Source organism: Somniosus microcephalus, chromosome 12, assembly GCF_052327205.1.
Source record: "Somniosus microcephalus isolate GS21.2 chromosome 12, FLI_Smic_1.0, whole genome shotgun sequence".
Lineage (NCBI taxonomy): Eukaryota > Metazoa > Chordata > Chondrichthyes > Squaliformes > Somniosidae > Somniosus > Somniosus microcephalus.
The window spans coordinates 200782396-200801009 of NC_140998.1; the positions used below are offsets into that span (position 1 = coordinate 200782396).

Below are 18614 nucleotides of genomic sequence, written 5' to 3' on the forward strand. Positions count from 1 at the left end.
ACTTGGTGGATGAGTCCGCCTCCCGATGATCTAAGTCCAGGCATGCTGGTGTGAGGATCTTCTCCATTATAAAAATGTTGTTAATAAAATTGATGCGCTATCAATTACTCATAAAAGACTGAGAGTTAGAAGAGTAACTAAAGGCTTTTATTAACAACAGAATGGAGGTCTGCCTCGAGTGGTCGACCGGTCCAGGATACAAAGGGCTGGGAGCAGTCACCTTTATACTAGGACCTGTGGGATGGAGTCAGCCGAGGCATGTCCAGGCATGTACACAGTGGAATACAAACAGGACAAACAGGAATACAAACAGTGGTATTACCACAAGGGCCAAGTAGCAATTGAGTTTGCTTTGGGTTTTTGTTGTTTTTCTGCCCAATATGTCAGATATTTTTCCTTTTGCTTAGCGACGATTGTGTTGGGTCGAAATTCTTTGTGTTACGACTTGTCACTGTCCTGGGGCTGGTTATTGTTAGTAGTTACTTCACTGAGTCCCAGGACTAGTTGACTGAGGGTATTCTTCTTTATGGTCCTCTCGGCATTTCAGGGCTTTGTAATGATAGCATTGGGGATTGCTCATTTGTAGGTAATTCCAAAATTTGGTGGCTCTTTTTTGGATAGTGATTATTAATGGATATTGGCCTAGTTCCGCCCTGCATGCATTGTTTACTACTGTTTTCCTTTGAGTCCGGAGGATACTTTTACAGAACTTCTGCATGTAGGATCTCAATTGGGTGTTTGTCCCATTTTGCAAATTCTTGTTGAGTTAGCGGTCCCCATACCTCACTGCCCATAGAGTGCAATTGGTTCAATTACTGATTTGAAAATTTTGAGCCAAATGCTAATTGGGATTTCTATTTGGATTGATTTTATTGATGGCATAGAAAAGCCCTTCTTGCTTTCTCTTTCAGTTCATTCACAGCCAGTTTGAAGTTTCCCGTAGAACTGAGTTTTTAAGCCCAAGTATGTGTAGTTAGTGGTCCCTCCGCCACCCTCCCCCCTCCCGGTCCCTCCCCCCCCCGCCCCTCCCGGTCCCTCCGCCCCCCCCCTCCCGGTCCCTCCGCCCCCCCCCCCCCTCCCCTCCCGGTCCCTCCGCCCCCCCCCCCCCTCCCTCCCGGTCCCTCCGCCCCCCCCCCCTCCGGTCCCTCCGCCCCCCCCCCCTCCCGGTCCCTCCGCCCCCCCCCCTTCCCGGTCCCTCCGCCCCCCCCCCCTTCCCGGTCCCTCCGCTCCCCTCCCGGTCCCTCCGCCCCCCCCCCCCCCTCCCGGTCCTCGCCCGCCCCCCCCACCTCCCGGTCCCTCCGCCCCCCCCCCCCTCCCGGTCCCTCTGCCCTCACCGGTCCTCGTCCGCCCCCCCCCCTCCCGGGATCTCAGGTTATAAACACTAACCACCATCTGTCTTTTCCCTGATTGTTTGGTTTATTTCAGGTTTGCGCTCCTGCTGAACGGACCTGAAGCCTGTGCAGCAGACTCTCTGGAAGGTCGAGTGCCAGTTATTTGTTGGGAATGAGTGACAGAGACAGCAACCCAGCAGCCATCCCCGTCCCACCCGAGGATGTTCAGGGGGATGGGCGATGGATGTCTCAGGTAAGGTGGCAACTGAAGAAGACAGGATCTTCCTTTGTCGTCGCATCAGCTGTTACTCAAAATAGGCGACGGATATTCCACCCTTCTGTCCATCAGTCCCGCTCCATGTCGGATTTTTATCTGATAGACTCCTCTCGCCTCCCACTTTATATACATGATTCTTCCCCTTGCTCCCCTGCTGTGCTGTTAATATCTCTTACCCTCTATCCCATCTCAACAAACATCAATTCCTGTTAACATGGATAGAGAGTTGGTTGGGAGGTCGGCGACAAGAGTAGGGATAATGTGCATGTACTCCAATTGGCAGGATGTGACTTGTGGTGTCCCCCAGGGATCTGTACTGGGACCTCAGCTATTCTCTTATATATTTATAAACTAGCAGGGGGGTGCCCGGCGTTGCCAGGGCAGTTTAGAGGGCTGCGCGGTTGACGGCCCGGCCGCTGCCGCTCCCACCGCTCTGTGTCTCGGGCCAAGCGGTTGTGAGGCCCGGCCCGAGTGACCCCAACTCACCTCCCGCTCCGGCGGGCTGACGCAGCCTATCGGGCTGCGCGGTTGAATGGCCGGGCCGCTGCCGCTCCCCCGCTGTGTGTCTCGGGCCGAGCGGTTGTGAGGCCGCAGCCCGAGTGACCCCAAACTCACCACCTGCTCCGGCGGGCCGACGCAGTTTAGGAAAAGCAGGGGGGAAAATGGCGGCGAAAAAGTTTCGGGAGGCTGCAGGATTAGGTCCCACCCGTGACGCACCGATTGGTCAACCATCAGGTCACTCAACGCTAATGAGCTGGTAGGATTGGTCAACCGCTAATGAGCAGATTTTTGAACGTTTTTTGTATACTGTCCGAACAATTTTTGTCTGACCGAAAAGTAAATACGCCTATGACACTCCCCTGATCATCAGCTTTCTTTTGATATAACATATGTGTAGGTACGCTCTATAGTGTATAGCGGACAGACAGACAGACATACCGCTTTATAGAAGGAAAAAATAGAGAGCTGTATATCTAAGTTTCCTGTCTCCACTAAGTTAGGTGGCACAGTCAGTAGCGTGGATGGGAGCGCGAAGTTGCAAAGGGACATTGCTTGTCGGAACAGGAGGCGGCCATACAGCCCCTTGAGCCTGTTTCCCCCATTCAATGAGATCATGGCTGATCTGTATGTTAACTGCATCCACGCCGCCTTGGTTCCATATCCCTTCATACCCTTGGCTCACAAAAATCTATCAATTTTAGTATTATTAATTGAGCGAGCATCTACTGCTTGTTGTGGGAGAGAGTTCCACACTTCTACCACCCTTTGCGTGAGGAAGTGTTTCCTCACTTCTCTCATGAATGGCCTGGCTCTGATTTTAAGGTTATGTCCCCTTGTCCTAGATTCCCCACCAGCGGAAAACATTTCTACCTACCACCATCAATTCCTTTCAAAATCCTAAAAACCTCAATCAAATCACCCCTTAACCTTCCAATTTCCAGGGAATACAAGCCCAGTTTGTGTAATCTTTCCTCATAATTTAATCCAGGAGCCCTGGTATCATTCTGCTGAATCTGCGCTGCGCTCCTTCCAAGGCCAATATATCCTTTCTGAGGTGTGGTGCCCAGAACTGTACACGGTACTCCCCTTTCAGCATTCCGAAGGGACCGCTCCCTCCGCGACACCCTGGTCTACTCCTCTATCACTCCTGGCACCCTCTTCCCCTTCGCCCGGCACCTTCCCGTGCAAGTGCAGGAGATGCAACACATGCCCTTATACCTCCCCCCCCCCCCCCCCCCCCCTTCCCACTGTCCAGGGCCCCAAACACTCCTTCCAGGTGAAACAGCGATTTACTTGTACTTCTTGCAATCTAGTATACTGTATTCGCTGCTCACGATGCGGTCTCCTCTACATTGGGGAGACCAAACGCAGATTAGGTGACCGCTTTGCGGAACACCTCCGTTCAGTCCGTAAGGGTGACCCCGAGCTTCCGGTCGCCTGTCACTTTAATTCTCCACTTCACTCCCACTCTGACCTCGCTGTCCTCGGCCTCTTGCATTGTTCCAATGAAGCTCAACGTAAACTCGAGGAACAGCACCTCATCTTCCGATTAGGCACTTTACAGCCTTCCGGACTCAACATCGAGTTCAACAATTTCAGATCATAACCTCGGCCCCTATCACATTTTTTTATTAATATCTTTTTTTGTCTTTTCTTCCCTCCCACAGGGCAGCTGTCTTTCATTCTGCCAGCGCAATTCACACTTCATCTAGAGCCATCCTTTGTTTCTTAATCTGTCCTATTACCATCTCCTTTTGCCTTGAATATCTCCTAATGTCTCTTAACCTCTCCTGCCTTCTATCCTCTCACAGACCTTCCCTTTGGTTCTTTCATCCCCTCCCCCATTTCCCAGCCCCTACACTTGCTTAAATACTGTTCCATTTCCAGCTTGTTTCCAGTTCTGACGAAGGGTCCCAGGCCTGAAACGTTAACTCTCTTTCTCTCTTCACAGATGCTGCCTGACTTGCTGAGTATCTCCAGCATTTTCTTTTTATTTCAGCACTCCAGGTGTAGTCTAACCAGGGCTTTTGTATAGCTGTCGCAAAACAGCCTTCCCTTTATATTCTAGCCCTCTGACTATAAAGGCTAACATTCCATTAGCCTTTTTGATTTATTTTTTGTACCTGACAACCTTTTAGTGATCTGTGACCACGGACCCTTCAATCTCTTTGGATCGCCACTGTTCTTAGCTTTACACCTTTTTAAAAAATAAAAAAAATAAAATACTTGGATCTATCTTTTTTGGTCCAAAATGGATGGCCTCACACTTAGCTGTGTTGAAATCCATCTGCCACAGTTTTGCCCGCTCAGTGTCTCTCTTTAATTTTATGCTCCCGTCTGCAGTGCTTACTGTGCCGTCAATCTTTGTGTCATCGGCAAACTTGGATATACGGCTCTTTTTATTGTGTTATCAAAATCATTAATAAATATAGTGAATAGTTGAGGCCCCAGCTCAGATCCTTGATGGACACCGCTGGTCCCTTCCTTTCCATTCGAGTACATACCCATTTATCGCTACTCTCTGTCTTCTATCACCTAACCAATCTCCTAAACAGGTCAATAATTTGCCTTCAATTCCATGAGCTTTAATTTTAGCTAACAGTCTCTTATGTGGAACCTTGTTGAATGCCTTCTGGAAGTCCATATAAACTACATCCATACGCATTCCCCTGTCTGCCACTTTAGTTACTGCGTCACAAAATTAAATTAGGTTCGTAAGACACGACCAACCCTTTACAAATCCACGTTGACTCTCTAATCAGCTCAAATTTCTGTAAGTGCTCATCTCGAGGGCTGGAATACAGAGCTCTGGTCAGACCCCATCTAGAGTAACACTGTTCAGTTCTGGGCACCACACCTTGGGAAGGATACATTGGCCTTGGAGAGGGGTGGAAGCACAGATTCCCCGGCATGATACCGGGTTAAATTATTAGGACAGGTTGCACAGCCTAGGCTTGTATTGCCTAGAGTATAGAAGATTAAGGGGGTGATCTAATTGAGGCGTTCAAGATGATCAAAGGAGTTGATCGGTTAGTCAGAGAGAAACTATTTCCTTTGGTGGGGGTGGGAGTCCAGACAAGGAGGAACTGTTTCCAGTGGCAGAAAGGTCGGTAACCAGAGGGCATAGAGTCATAGAGCACAGAAAGAGGCCCTTCGGCCCATCGTGTCCGCGACGGCCGTGAAGCCCTGTCTATTCTAATCCCATTTTCCAGCATTTGGTCCGTAGCCTTGTATGCTATGGCGTTTCAAGTGCTCATCTAAATGCTTCTTGAATGTTGTGAGGGTTTCTGCCTCTACCACCCTTTCAGGCAGTGAGTTCCAGATTCCAACCACCCTCTGGGTGAAAAAGTTTTTCCTCAAATCCCCTCTAAACCTCCTGCCCTTTACCCTGAATCTATGCCCCCTGGTTATTGACCCCTCTACTAAGGGGGAAAGTTCCTTTCTATCTACCCTATCTATGCCCCTCATAATTGTGTACACCTCAATCAGGTCCCCCCTCAGCCTTCTCTGCTCCAAGGAAAACAACCCCAGCCTGTCCAGTCTCTCTTCGTAGCTGAAACGCTCCAGCCCAGGTAACATCCTGGTGAATCTCCTCTGCACCCTCTCCAATGCAATCACATCCTTCCTATAGTGTGGCGACCAGAACTGCACACAGTACTCCAGCTGTGGCCCAACTAGCGTTTTGTACAGCTCCATCATAACCTCCCTGCTCTTATATTCTATGCCTCGGCTAATGAAGGCAAGTATCCCTTATGCCTTTTTAGGTAATTGGCAAAAGAACCAGAGGCGACAAGAGGGGAAATAAATTGACGCAGCGAGTTGTTGTGATCTGGAATGCACTGCTTGAAAAGGGCGGTGGAAGCAGATTCGATAATAACTTTCAAAGGGAATTGGATAAATACTTGAAGGGGAAAAATATTCAGGGCCGTGGGGAAAGAACAGGAGTGGGATTAATCGGATAGCTCTACCAAAGAGCCGGCACGATGGGCCAAATGGCCTCCTTCTGTGCTGTATCATTCTACGATTCTATAACCTTAAAATTCGAGCCAGGCCGTTCAGGGGTGATGTCAGGAAGCACTTCGTCACACAAAGGGGAGTGGAAATCGGGAACTCTCTCCCCCAAAAAGCTGTTGAGGCTGGGGGTTAATTGAAAATGTCAAAACTGCGAGTGATAGATTTTTATGATAGCAAAATACTGCAGATGCTGGAAATCCAAAATAACAACAGAAAACGCTGGAAAAACTCAGCAGGCCAGGCAACATCCGTGGAGAGAGAAACAGAGTTAACGTTTCAGGTCGAAACCCTTCGTCAGAACTGAGAAAAAAGCTGGAAATGAAACAGATTAAAAGGCCAGTTTGGGGGCTGGGAAATGGGGGAGGGGATGAAAGAACAAAAGGGAAGGTCTGTGGGAGGTGAGGAGACATTAAGAGATAGTCAAGGCGAGACGAGATGGTAATAGGACAGGTAAAGAGACAAAGGATGGCTCGAGATGAAGTGTGAAATACGTTGGCAGAATGAGAGACAACTGCCATGTGGGAGAGAGAAAAAAAAGGAAAAAGCACAAACCAAAAGTGGATAAAAAATATATAAAAAATATGATAGGGGCCGAGGTTATGATCTGAAATTGTTGAACTCGATATTGAGTCCAGATAGATTTTTGTTGGGTACGGGTGTTGAGGGTTACGGAACTAAGCAGGTAGATGGGGTTAAGATACAGTTCAGTCATGATCTAATTGAATGGCGGAACGGGCTTGAGGGGCTGAATATCCTCCTGTTCCTAATTCAGCTCCTTTTAAAAGTGCTTTTTTTTAAAAAAAAAATGTGATTCTCGGGATGTGGGTGTTGCTGGCAAGGCCGGCATTTATTGCCCATCCCTAATTGCCCTCGAGAAGGTGGTGGTGAGCCACCTTCTTGAACCGCTGCAGTCCGTGTGGTGAAGGTGCTCTCACAGTGCTGTTAGGGAGGGAGTTCCAGGATTTTGACCCAGCGACGATGACGGGTCGGCGATATATTTCCAAGTCGGGATGGTGTGTGTGTCTTGGAGGTGGTGGTGTTCCCCTCGCGCCTGCTGCCCTTGTCCTTCTAGGTGGTAGTGGCCGCGGGTTTGGGAGGGGCTGCCGAAGAAGCATGTTGACCCGGATTTCACTCTCTTCTCTGGGACTCTTGTTTCCTCCCCCTGTCCTGCTGGAGTAAAGGGGATTCCAATGTCTAATCCTGCAGGAAGCTTGCGCATAATGCCTGTGTTCAGTGGTTCGTCCTCTTAATTAGAAAGCCCGTTCCCTAGCCTAATGTTTTTGGATGTTTGATGAGCTGGTGGGGGGGGGGGGGGGGAGGGTTGGAGTGCAGGTGGTGATTAGCAATGGGCAAGGCTTCTACGTTGTGCCCTTGCCCAAACCTGTGCAGTTGCATCTGGACTGAGTGTGTTCCCGCGCAATCGCGGATTAACATCCATTTCTCTGAACAGTTAACCCCTTGTGTCCCGCAGCACAATCGCTATGTGGCTGACACGAAGGACAAGGAACCCGATGTCTTGTTTGTGGGAGACTCGCTGGTCCAATTACTCCACCAGTTTGAGGTAAGATGCTCCTTTCTACATTTGAAGGTGTTGAGTGTGTGAACAGAGAGGGAACGTGGAGAGCGGGATTGTGGAGGTTGAGAGATGGGAATGGCGGTGGAGCATACGAACATACGAGTAGGCCCCTCGAGCCTGCTCCGCCATTCAATAAGATCATGGCTGATCCGATTACTCCACATTCCCACCTACCCCCGATAACCTTTCACCCCCTTGCTTACCAAGAATCTATCTACATCTACCTTAAAAATATTCAAAGACTCTGCTTCCACCGCCCTCCTGAGGAAGAGAGTTCCAAAGACTCTCGATCCTCTGAGAGAATAAAATTTCTCCTCATCTCTGTCTTAAATGGGCGACCCCTTATTTTTAAACAGCGACCCCTAGTTCTAGATTCTCCCACAAGAAGAAACATCCTCTCCACATCCACCCTGTCCAGACCTCTCAGGATCTGATAGGTTTCAATCAAGTCACCTCTTACTCTTCTAAACTCCAGCGGATACAAGCCCAGTCTGTCCAGCCTTTCCTCACAAGACAACCTGCCCATTCCAGGGATTAGTCTAGTAAACCTTCTCTGAACTGCTTCCAACGCATTTACATCCTTATATAAGGAGACCAATACTATACACAGTACTCCAGATGTGGTCTCACCAATGCCCTGTATACCTGAAGCATAACCTCCCTACTTTTGTATTCAACTCCCCTCGCAACAAACAATAACATTCTATTAGCTTTCCTAATTACTTGCTGTACCTGCATACTAATGTCCAGTACAATCATGTTTATCTTGTGAGAGATATATGATGGGGATTTTTAGAAACCTGCTGTCAGTGTTCCCAGTGCCCGATCTCTCCCGGGAAATCACTGGTCCTGCTGCCAGTGTGTCCAGTGCCCGATCTCTCCCGGGAAATCACTGGTCCTGCTGTCAGTGTGTCCAGTGCCCGATCTCTCCCGGGAATCACTGGTCCTGCTGTCGGTGTTCCCAGTGCCTGATCTCTCCCGAGAATCACCGGTCCTGCTGCCAGTGTTCCCAGTGCCCGATCTCTCCCGGGAATTACTGGTCCTACAGTCAGTGTTCCTAGTGCCCGATCTCTCCTGGGAATCACTGGTCCTGCTGCCAGTGTTCCCAGTGCCCGATCTCTCCTGGGAATCACTGGTCCTGCTGCCAGTGTTCCCAGTGCCCGATCTCTCCTGGGAATCACTGGTCCTGCTGCCAGTGTTCCCAGTGCCCGATCTCTCCTGGGAATCTCTGGTCCTGCTGCCAGTGTTCCCAGTGCCCGATCTCTCCTGGGAATCACTGGTCCTGCTGCCAGTGTTCCCAGTGCCCGATCTCTCCCGGGAAATCACTGGTCCTGCTGCCAGTGTTCCCAGTGCCCGATCTCTCCTGGGAATCCCTGGTCCTGCTGTCAGTGTTCCCAGTGCCTGATCTCTGCCATCAGCCAGTGTTCCCAGTGCCCGACCTCTGTTCTCTCACTCCTGCTCCATGCCCTCCCGATACTCTGCTCAGTCTTCATGTCCAGTCCCTGGAGGGTGGCCAGGACTCCTGGGATTGCACCCCAGCCCGAAGCCCTGACTTCAGGAGAGGAGCAGAGCAACGTGGAGGGAAATGAGCCCCAGCTGGTGTTAGGAAAACCTTGTTGCTGTCGCATTTGGCACTGTTGTAGTCGCTCGTGTAGTCTGACTTGCAGGTACCTTGGGACTGCATCTGACATTGAGCTGCTGTTTATTCTCTCTGTCTGTGTCTCTCTCCATGTCTCACTGTCTCACTCTCCCCTCCCCCAACCATCCCTCCGTGCCTTGCTATCTCTCGCTCTCCCCGTGTGTGTCTCTCCATGTCTCGCTGTCTCTCACTCTTCCCGTGTGTGTCTCTCCATGTCTCACCGTCTCTCCCTCCTCTCCTCCTCCTATGTGTCTCTCCACGTCTCACCGTCTCTCTCTCCCCCCCCCCCCACCCCACCCCGTCTGTGTCTCTCTCCATGTCTCATTGTTTTTCACTCTCCACCCCTCCCCTTATGTCTCTCTCAATGTCTCACCGTCTCTCTCTCTCCCCCGCTCTGTCTGTGTCTCCATGTCTCTTCCCCCTCCTCCTATGTCTGTCTCTCAATGTCTCACCATCTCTCACTCGCCCCCTCTGTGTATCTCCATGTCTCCTCCCCTCCTACGTGTGTCTCTCCATGTCTCACCATCTCTCTCTCTCGCCCCGCGCGTTTGTATCTCTCCATGTCTCACGTCTCTCTCCCCGCCCCGTGCGTTTGTGTCTCGCCGTCTCTCTCTCTAACTCTCCCCGCCCCGTGCGTTTGTGTGTCTCACCGTCTCTCTCTCTTTCTCTCTTACTCTCCCCGCCCCGTGCGTTTGTGTGTTTCCATGTCTCACCGTCTTTCTCTCTCTCTCACTCCCCCCGCCCCATGCGTTGGTGTGTCTCTCCATGTCTCACCGTCTCTCTCTCTCTCTCTCTCCCCGCCCTGTGCGTTTGGGTGTCTCACCGTCTCTCTCTCTCTTACTCTCCCCGCCCCGTGCGTTTGTGTGTCTCACTGTCTCTCTCTCTCTCTCTCTCTCCCCCCGCCCCGTGCATTTGTGTGTCTCACCGTCTCTTTCTCTCTTACTCTCCCCTCCCCGTGCGTTTGTGTGTCTCACCGTCTCTCTCTCTCTCCCTGCCCTGTGCGTTTGTGTGTCTCTCTCCATGTCTCACCGTCTCTCTCTCCCTGCCCTGTGCGTTTGTGTGTCTCTCTCCATGTCTCACCGTCTCTCTCTCTCTCCCTGCCCTGTGCGTTTGTGTGTCTCTCCATGTCTCACCGTCTCCCTCTTTCTCTCTCTCTCTCTCTCTCTCCCCACCCCCCCCATGTGCGTGTGTGTCTCCATCTCTCTCGCTCTCTCCCCCACCCCCGTGCGTTTGTGTCTCTGTACAGATCTGGCGGCAGTTATTTTCACCGCTGCACGCACTGAATTTTGGTATTGGAGGAGATGCGACTCAGCACGTGTTGTGGAGACTGCAAAACGGAGAGTTGGAGAACATCAGACCAAAGGTACATGTAGATGGAGGACTGGGGCACATCAGACCGAAGGTGCAGGTAGATGGAGGGCTGGGGAACATCAGACCGAAGGTACAGGTAGATGGAGGGCTGGGGAACATCAGACCAAAGGTACAGGTAGATGGAGGGCTGGGGAACATCAGACCAAAGGTACAGGTAGATGGAGGGCTGGGGAACATCAGACCAAAGGTACAGGTAGATGGAGGGCTGGGGAACATCAGACCAAAGGTACAGGTAGATGGAGGGCTGGGGAACATCAGACTAAAGGTACAGGTAGATGGAGGGCTGGGGAACATCAGACCAAAGGTACAGGTAGATGGAGGGCTGGGGAACATCAGACCAAAGGTACAGGTAGATGGAGGGCTGGGGAACATCAGACCAAAGGTACAGGTAGATGGAGGGCTGGGGAACATCAGACCAAAGGTACAGGTAGATGGAGGGCTGGGGAACTTCAGACCAAAGGTACAGGTAGATGGAGGGCTGGGGAACATCAGACCAAAGGTACAGGTAGATGGAGGGCTGGGGAACATCAGACCAAAGGTACAGGTAGATGGAGGGCTGGGGAACATCAGACTAAAGGTACAGGTAGATGGAGGGCTGGGGAACTTCAGACCAAAGGTACAGGTAGATGGAGGGCTGGGGAGCCTGAGCAAAAGTACAGGTAGATGGAGGGCTGGGGAACATCAGACCAAAGGTACAGGTAGATGGAGGGCTGGGGAACATCAGACCAAAGGTACAGGTAGATGGAGGGCTGGGGAACATCAGACTAAAGGTACAGATTGATGGAGGGCTGGGGAACATCAGACTAAAGGTACAGGTAGATGGAGGGCTGGGGAGCCTGAGCAAAAGTACAGGTAGATGGAGGGCTGGGGAACATCAGACCAAAGGTACAGGTAGATGGAGGGCTGGGGAACATCAGACCAAAGGTACAGGTAGATGGAGGGCTGGGGAACATCAGACTAAAGGTACAGATTGATGGAGGGCTGGAGAACATCAGACCAAAGGTACAGGTAGATGGAGGGCTGGGGAACATCAGACTAAAGGTACAGGTAGATGGAGGGCTGGGGCACATCAGACCAAAGGTACAGATTGATGGAGGGCTGGAGAACATCAGACCAAAGGTACAGGTAGATGGAGGGCTGGGGAACATCAGACCAAAGGTACAGGTAGATGGAGGGCTGGGGAACATCAGACCAAAGGTACAGGTAGATGGAGGGCTGGGGAACATCAGACCAAAGGTACAGGTAGATGGAGGGCTGGGGAACATCAGACTAAAGGTACAGGTAGATGGAGGGCTGGGGAGCCTGAGCAAAGGTACAGGTAGATGGAGGGCTGGGGAACATCAGACTAAAGGTACAGGTAGATGGAGGGCTGGGGAACTTCAGACCAAAGCTACAGGTAGATGGAGGGCTGGGGAACTTCAGACCAAAGGTACAGGTAGATGGAGGGCTGGGGAGCCTGAGCAAAGGTACAGGTAGATGGAGGGCTGGGGAACATCAGACTAAAGGTACAGGTAGATGGAGGGCTGGGGAGCCTGAGCAAAGGTACAGGTAGATGGAGGGCTGGGGAACTTCAGACCAAAGGTACAGGTAGATGGAGGGCTGGGGAACTTCAGACCAAAGGTACAGGTAGATGGAGGGCTGGGGAACATCAGACCAAAGGTACAGGTAGATGGAGGGCTGGGGAGCCTGAGCAAAGGTACAGATGGAGATTGTTTCCAGTAATTGAGGGTCTAGAACGAACAAGCTTAAATGTCAGAGCTTTAGAACAAAGGGCAGGAGAAACTGCTTCACGGAGAATTGTGAGGCTGTGGGGTTCACTCCCAGGGTTAATGGTTGAGGCAGACACTTTATCAACATTCAAGATCAGATTGGATTGCATTTCTATAGTGCCTTGCACGACCTCAGGACGTCCCAAAGCGCTTTACAGCCAATGTAGTACTTTTGAAGTGGAGTCACTGTTGTAATGTGGGAAACACGTTAGCTAATTTGCGCACAGCAAGCTCCCACAGACAGCACTGTGATAATGACCAGATAATCTCTTTCAATAATGTTGATTGTTTGATGAGCATTGGCCCAGGACACCGGGGAGAACGCCCCTGCTCCTCTTCGAATAATGCCATGGGATCTTTTACATCCACCTGTGAGAGCAGACGGGTGCCTCGGTTTAACATCTCATCTGAAAGACGGCACCTCCGACAGTGCAGCTCTCCCTCAGCACTGCACTGGAGTGTCAGCCTAGAGTATGGGCTCAAGTCTCTGGGGTGGGACTTGAACCCACAATCTTCAGACTCGAGAGTTCTACCCACTTGGCCGACACTTTATAAGTAAAGAAAATATGAGGACAGCACAGGTAAATGTGATCGGGACTATATGCTCGTATGGAGGGTAAACACTGACAGACTGGTTGGGCCGAATGGCCTGTTTCCATGTTGCAACGTCTCTGTATTTCTATATAGGATGGGGAGGTAGGAGACAGAGTGGGGATAATGGGTATGTACTCCAATTGGCAGGATGTGACTAGTGGTGTCTGCCAGGGATCTGTACTGGGACCTCAGCTATTCTCTATATTTATAAATGACTTGGATGAAGGAATAGAGAGCTGTATATCTAAGTTTGCTGACTCCACTAACTTAGGTGGCACAGTAAATGGTGTAGGTGGGAGCAGGAAGTTGCAACGGGATATTGATAGATTAATATCGACTATCGTGCTGAAGACTTGTGCTCCAGAACGAGCCAAGCAGTTCCAGTACAGCTGCAACACTGGCATCGATCCGACAATGTGGAAAACTGCCCAGGTATGTCCTGTCCACAAAAAGCAGGACAAATCCAATCCGGCCAATTACCACCCCATCGGTCTACTCTCAATCATCAGCAAAGTGATGGAAGGTGTCGTCGACAGTGCTATCAAGCGGCACTTACTCACCAATAACCTGCTCACTGATGCCCAGTGTGGGTTCCGCCAAGACCACTCGGCTCCTGACCTCATTACAGCCTTGGTCCAAACATGGACAAAGGAGCTGAATGCCAGAGGTGAGGTGAGAGGAGAGTGACTGCCCTTGACATCAAGGCAGCATTTGACCGAGTGTGGCATCAAGGAGCCCTAGTAAAACTGAAGTCAATGGGCATCAGGGGGAAAACGCTCCACTGGCTGGAGTCATACCTAGCCACAAAGGAAGATGGTTGTGGTGGTTGAAGGTCAATCGTCACAGCTGCAGCAGTTCCTCAGGGCGGTGTCCTAGGCCCAACCATCTTCAGCTGCTCCATCAATGACCTTCCCTCCATCATAAGGTCAGAAATGGAGATGTTCGCTGATGACTGCACAGTGTTCAGTACTATTCACAACTCCTCAGATAAAGAAGCAGTCCATGCCCACATGCAGCAAGACCTGGACAACGTTGAGGCTTGGGCTGATAAGTGGCAGGTAACATTCGCGCCACACAAGTGCCAGGCAATGACTATCTCCAACAAGAGAGCGTCTAACCACCTCCCCTTGACATTCAACGGCATTACCATCGCCGAATCCCCCAACATGAACATCTTGGGGGTCACCATTGACCAGAAACTTAACTGGACCAGCCACATAAATACAGTGGCTACAAGAGCAGGTCAGAGGCTGTGTATTCTGCAGCGAGTGTCTCACCTCCTGACTCCCCAAAGCCTTTCCACCATCTACAAGGCACAAGTCAGGAGGGTGATGAAATACTCTCCACTTGTCTGGATGAGTGCAGCTCCAACAACACTCGAGAAGCTCGACACCATCCAGGACAAAGCAGCCCGCTTGATTGGCACCCCATCCACCACCTTAAACATTCGCTCCCTCCACCACTGGCGCACCGTGACTGCAGTGTGTACCATCTACAAGATGCACTGCAGCAACTCGCCAAGGCTTCTTCAAAAGCACCTCCCAAACCCGCGACCTCTTCCACCTAGAAGGACAAGGGCAACAGGCGCATGGGAACACCACCATCTCCAAGTTCCCCTCCAAGTCACACACCATCCTGACTTAGAAATATATCGCCGATCCTTCATCATCGGGTCAAAATCCTGGAACTCCCTCCCTAACAGCACTGTGGGAGTAACTTCACCACACGGACTGCAGCGGTTCAAGAAGGCAGCTCACCACCACCTTCTCAAGGGGCAACTAGGGATGGGCAATAAATGCTGGCCTTGCCAGTGACGCCCACATCCCATAAGCGAATAAAAAAAAAAAGTGAGGACAAAACTGTGGCACATCTGGAGTACTGCGTACAGTTTTGGTCTCCTTATTTAAGGAGGGATATACTTGCATTGGAGGCAGTTCAGAAAAGGTTGATTCCTGGGATGAAGGGGTTGTCTTATAAAGAAAGATTGAGCAGGTTGGGCCTATACTCATTGGAGTTTAGAAGAATGAGAGGTGATCTTATTGAAACATACAAGATTCTGAGGGGGCTCGACAGGGTAGATGCAGAGAGGATGTTTTCCCCTCGGGCGGGGAATCGAGAACTAGGGGACAATGGCCCAGAAATTCGGGTCGGGGGCTTCCCGCGGGTGCAAGCCTCCGACCTGCACTTACCTAGCGCGCCAGCCGTTGAGCTGTGGGCCCGCGTGGGATTCTGATCCTGGGCCTCCTCCAACTGCCGGCGCGCAGTGCTTGCGTATCCCAGGGGCGCAGTTAGTTCGATGCGTCCCCTGGGATCACGTGGGCCATGGAGAGCCAATGGTAGTAGGGAATGCTTCATTCATAAATTTGACAGGAAGACCTGGCAAATCGATTAATACTATAAGCCCCAAAACATCACTAAATCGTCAAATAAATTTTTTTTTTAAATCACATTTTTAAAATAACTATAAATTACATGAAATAACTATTTTAAACAATAATTTAAATTTTTGAAAAAATTAATTTTATTTTCTAACGGGGCTAAAAATAAACTTTCCTTTCTTTAAAGTATTTAAAAATAATAAACCTGTGGAAAAAATGTTTTAATTTTAATGAATTCACCACTTACCTTGTTAAAAGCAGGCCTTACGACTGCTTTTTGGAGACTTACCTTCCTGGGAAAACCTGCAAAAAAAAAAAAAAAACCGTAAGTTCGATGCGCACGCGCTGCCTCTCCGGCGCACGTGTTCGACTTCTGAACCCCTTCTTTCAGGGGAACGGCGGTGCCGCTTTCCCACGCATGCGCAGTGCATGCACGAAAGCGGCACTTCCATTGGGCCTACGGGTGAGTATCCCGTGCGTACTCACGCGTTGGGACCCGAGTTTCTGGGCCAATGTTTCAGAATAAGTGGTGGCCCATTTAAAACAGAGATGAGGAGGAATTTCTTCTCTGAGGGTCGAGAATCTTTGGAATTCTCTACCCCAGAGAGCTGTGGAGACGGAGTCATTGAATATATTCAAGGCGGAGATAGACAGATATTTGAGCTACAGGGGAGTTAAGGGTTGTGGGAAGGTGGAGTTGAGGCCCAGATCAGATCATCCATGATCTTATTGAATGGCGGAGCAGGCTCGAGGGGCCAAATGTCCAACTCCTGCTATTTCTTATGTTCTAGATGGAGTTCAATGTGGGGAATTGTGAGGTCATCCTCTTTGGTCCAAAGCAAGATAGACCAGAGAATTTTCTAAACAGCGAGAAGCTAGGAACTGTGAACGGAGAGTAGGTGGTTTGGGACTGGGATGGGGTGGGGCGGGCTGGGGGCTCGGAGTTGGGGAGGGGGATCGGGCAGGGGTGGGGGTTAGCAGGGTCGGGCTGGGGAGGGGTGGAGCTACGATCGTTGGGAGTGATGTTGAAGCAAGTTTCACTGTGCACCGCCCCCCCCCCCCCCAATCTCTGTTTGCAGGTGATTGTTCTGTGGGTGGGGACGAACAATCACGGACACACAGCGGAGCAAGTCGCCGGGGGGGTCGAGGCCATCGTCCATCTCCTGAACCAGCGGCAGCCGCAGGCCAAAGTCATCGTATTGGTGAGTGACAGACCGGGAGATGGGGGCGGGGGGGTGTGATGTTGTGGGGGGACGGGGTGGTGTGAAAGAAGAAAAGAAAGACTTGCATTTATATAGCGCCTTTCACGACCTCGGGATGTCCCAGGGTGTAGTCAATGTCAGAAACGCGGCAGCCAAACTGCGCACAGTAAGCTCCCACAAACAGCAATGTGATAATTGACATGAATCAGTCATTCATGAAGGAAAGACTTATGAAATAATACTGAGCGGCCTGCGGGTGGCGCTATCCAGGGAGAGTATAAATACTCGCACGGGCCCAGCTTGCGCAGGACATTCTGAACAGGAACTAGTGAAGGGCACAACTAGACCTCCATGTTGTAAAACAGTTGATTAAAGCTTTGTTTAATGCTTAGACCAAGTGCCTAGTAGTTTTCTTACGTCAATAATGACCAGATAATCTGTTTTTAGTGATGTTGGTTGAGGGATAAATATTGCCCAGGACACCCGGGATAACTCCCCTGCTCTTCTTCGAAATAGTGCCGTGGGATCTTTTACGTCCACCTGAGAGAGCAGACGGGGCCTCGGTTTAACGTCTCGTCCAAAAGATGGCACCTCTGACAGTGCGGCACTCCCTCAGTACTGCACTGGAGTGTCAGCCTGGATTACGTGCTCAATTCTCTGGAGTGGGACTTGAACTCACAACCTTGTGACACAGAAGCGAGAGTGCGTCCGACTGAGCAGGGGGGTGGGGGGGTGACGAGGGAGGAGCGGGCATGGAAGTGACCCCGGAGAAAGCTCCTGCCCAAGTGTCTGGTAGCGCGATGCTCCCCGGCCCGGCTCTCCCCTTCCCCGGGGCTCCTGCTCTGCCCCTGATGCCTGCCCTTGCCTTTTGTTGCAGGGCCTGTTGCCTCGCGGGAAGGACCCGAACCCGCTGCGGGAGAAGAACGCCCTGGTGAACGAGCTGGTGAAGGGCAGCCTGGCGAATTTCCGCCACACCTCCTTCCTTGACGTGGACCCGGGGTTTGTGAACTCGGAGGGCACCATGAGCCACAACGACCTGTACGACTACCTGCACCTGACCCGACCCGCCTACACCAGCGTCTGTAAACTGATCCACGCCCGAGTTCACCAGCTGCTGGGGGACGCGGCCTGTGACGCACCAAACCCAGCCCCCTGATGGCTGGATGATGCTGCTGTCCCACCGGGGAACTCTGGGGAGCAACGGACCCGTTGGAGCGCCAGCGATGTGGGGAGGGGGCTAGCAATTTCAAATGATCAAACCCGAATAATAAACCTTTACCTGTCCCACACACAAGTCAATTGTTTATAGTTTTATCATTGCTGTCAATATAGTGGCAGGCACAGATCCAGAAACATGCACAGCAGTAGGGCAGGGGACTGCATATTTGGGGGAGTTGGGGGGGGAAGAGTGTCTCAGTGGGGTTGGGGAGTCTGTCAGTGGCGGGGGAGATGGAGACTGGAATAAGAAATAGAAGCAGGAGTAGGCCGTTCGCCCCCTCGAGCCTGCTCCGCCATTCAATAAGATCCTGGCTGATCTTTGACCTCAACTCCACCTTGGGCTCCCGATCCCCATATCCCTTGATTCCCCTAGAGTCCAAAAATCTATCGATCTCCGTCTTCAATATACTCAAGGAATGGGGTCTTTGGATGGAGATTGGGGAATTGGAGTGTGGGAGAGATGGAGGCTGGAGAATTGGGGCTAGAGCAGAGATGGGGGTGTGGGGGGGTGGAGAGAGATGGGGAATGGGCGTGTGGGGAGGGGAGAAGAGAGATGGATACTGGGGAATGGTCGCTCCGAGGGAGAGAGGTGGGGAATGGCGGTTCGGGGAGAGCAATAGACACTGGGGAATGGGAGCGTGGGGGGGGAGATGGAGTCTGAGGAATGGGGGCTCGATGGAGAATGGGGGTCTGGGGAGTGGGGGGAGATGGGGTCTGGGGAGTGGGGGCACGGGGTGGGGGGAG

The 18614-nt window shown here is 51.3% G+C and overlaps 1 protein-coding gene across 2 annotated transcripts; it reads left to right on the forward strand.

Moving 5' to 3' along the window:
* The first annotated feature begins 1388 nt into the window (after positions 1–1388).
* On the forward strand, positions 1389–17946 carry pafah1b3 (platelet-activating factor acetylhydrolase, isoform Ib, gamma subunit). Of its 2 annotated transcripts, XM_086003918.1 has the most exons (5): positions 1389–1584; positions 7595–7684; positions 10585–10701; positions 16530–16652; positions 17530–17946. In XM_086003918.1, the coding sequence occupies exons 1-5, from the start codon at positions 1504–1506 to the stop codon at positions 17806–17808; spliced, it is 690 nt and encodes a 229-aa protein (XP_085860044.1). In that variant the 5' UTR covers positions 1389–1503; the 3' UTR covers positions 17809–17946. The 2 variants fall into 2 exon arrangements, with proteins under 2 accessions (XP_085860044.1, XP_085860045.1); XM_086003919.1 differs by lacking the exon at positions 10585–10701.
* Positions 17947–18614: the final 668 nt, after the last annotated feature.

What these genes read in the sequence shown, in the direction of transcription:
- pafah1b3 (XM_086003918.1), top strand. Translation starts at nt 1,504, where the DNA reads ATGAGTGACAGAGACAGCAACCCAGCAGCCATCCCCGTCCCACCCGAG. An exon ending in ATGGGCGATGGATGTCTCAG is followed by an intron (nt 1,585 to 7,594) that starts GTAAGGTGGCAA and finishes TGTGTCCCGCAG; the next exon opens with CACAATCGCTATGTGGCTGA. An exon ending in AATTACTCCACCAGTTTGAG is followed by an intron (nt 7,685 to 10,584) that starts GTAAGATGCTCC and finishes GTCTCTGTACAG; the next exon opens with ATCTGGCGGCAGTTATTTTC.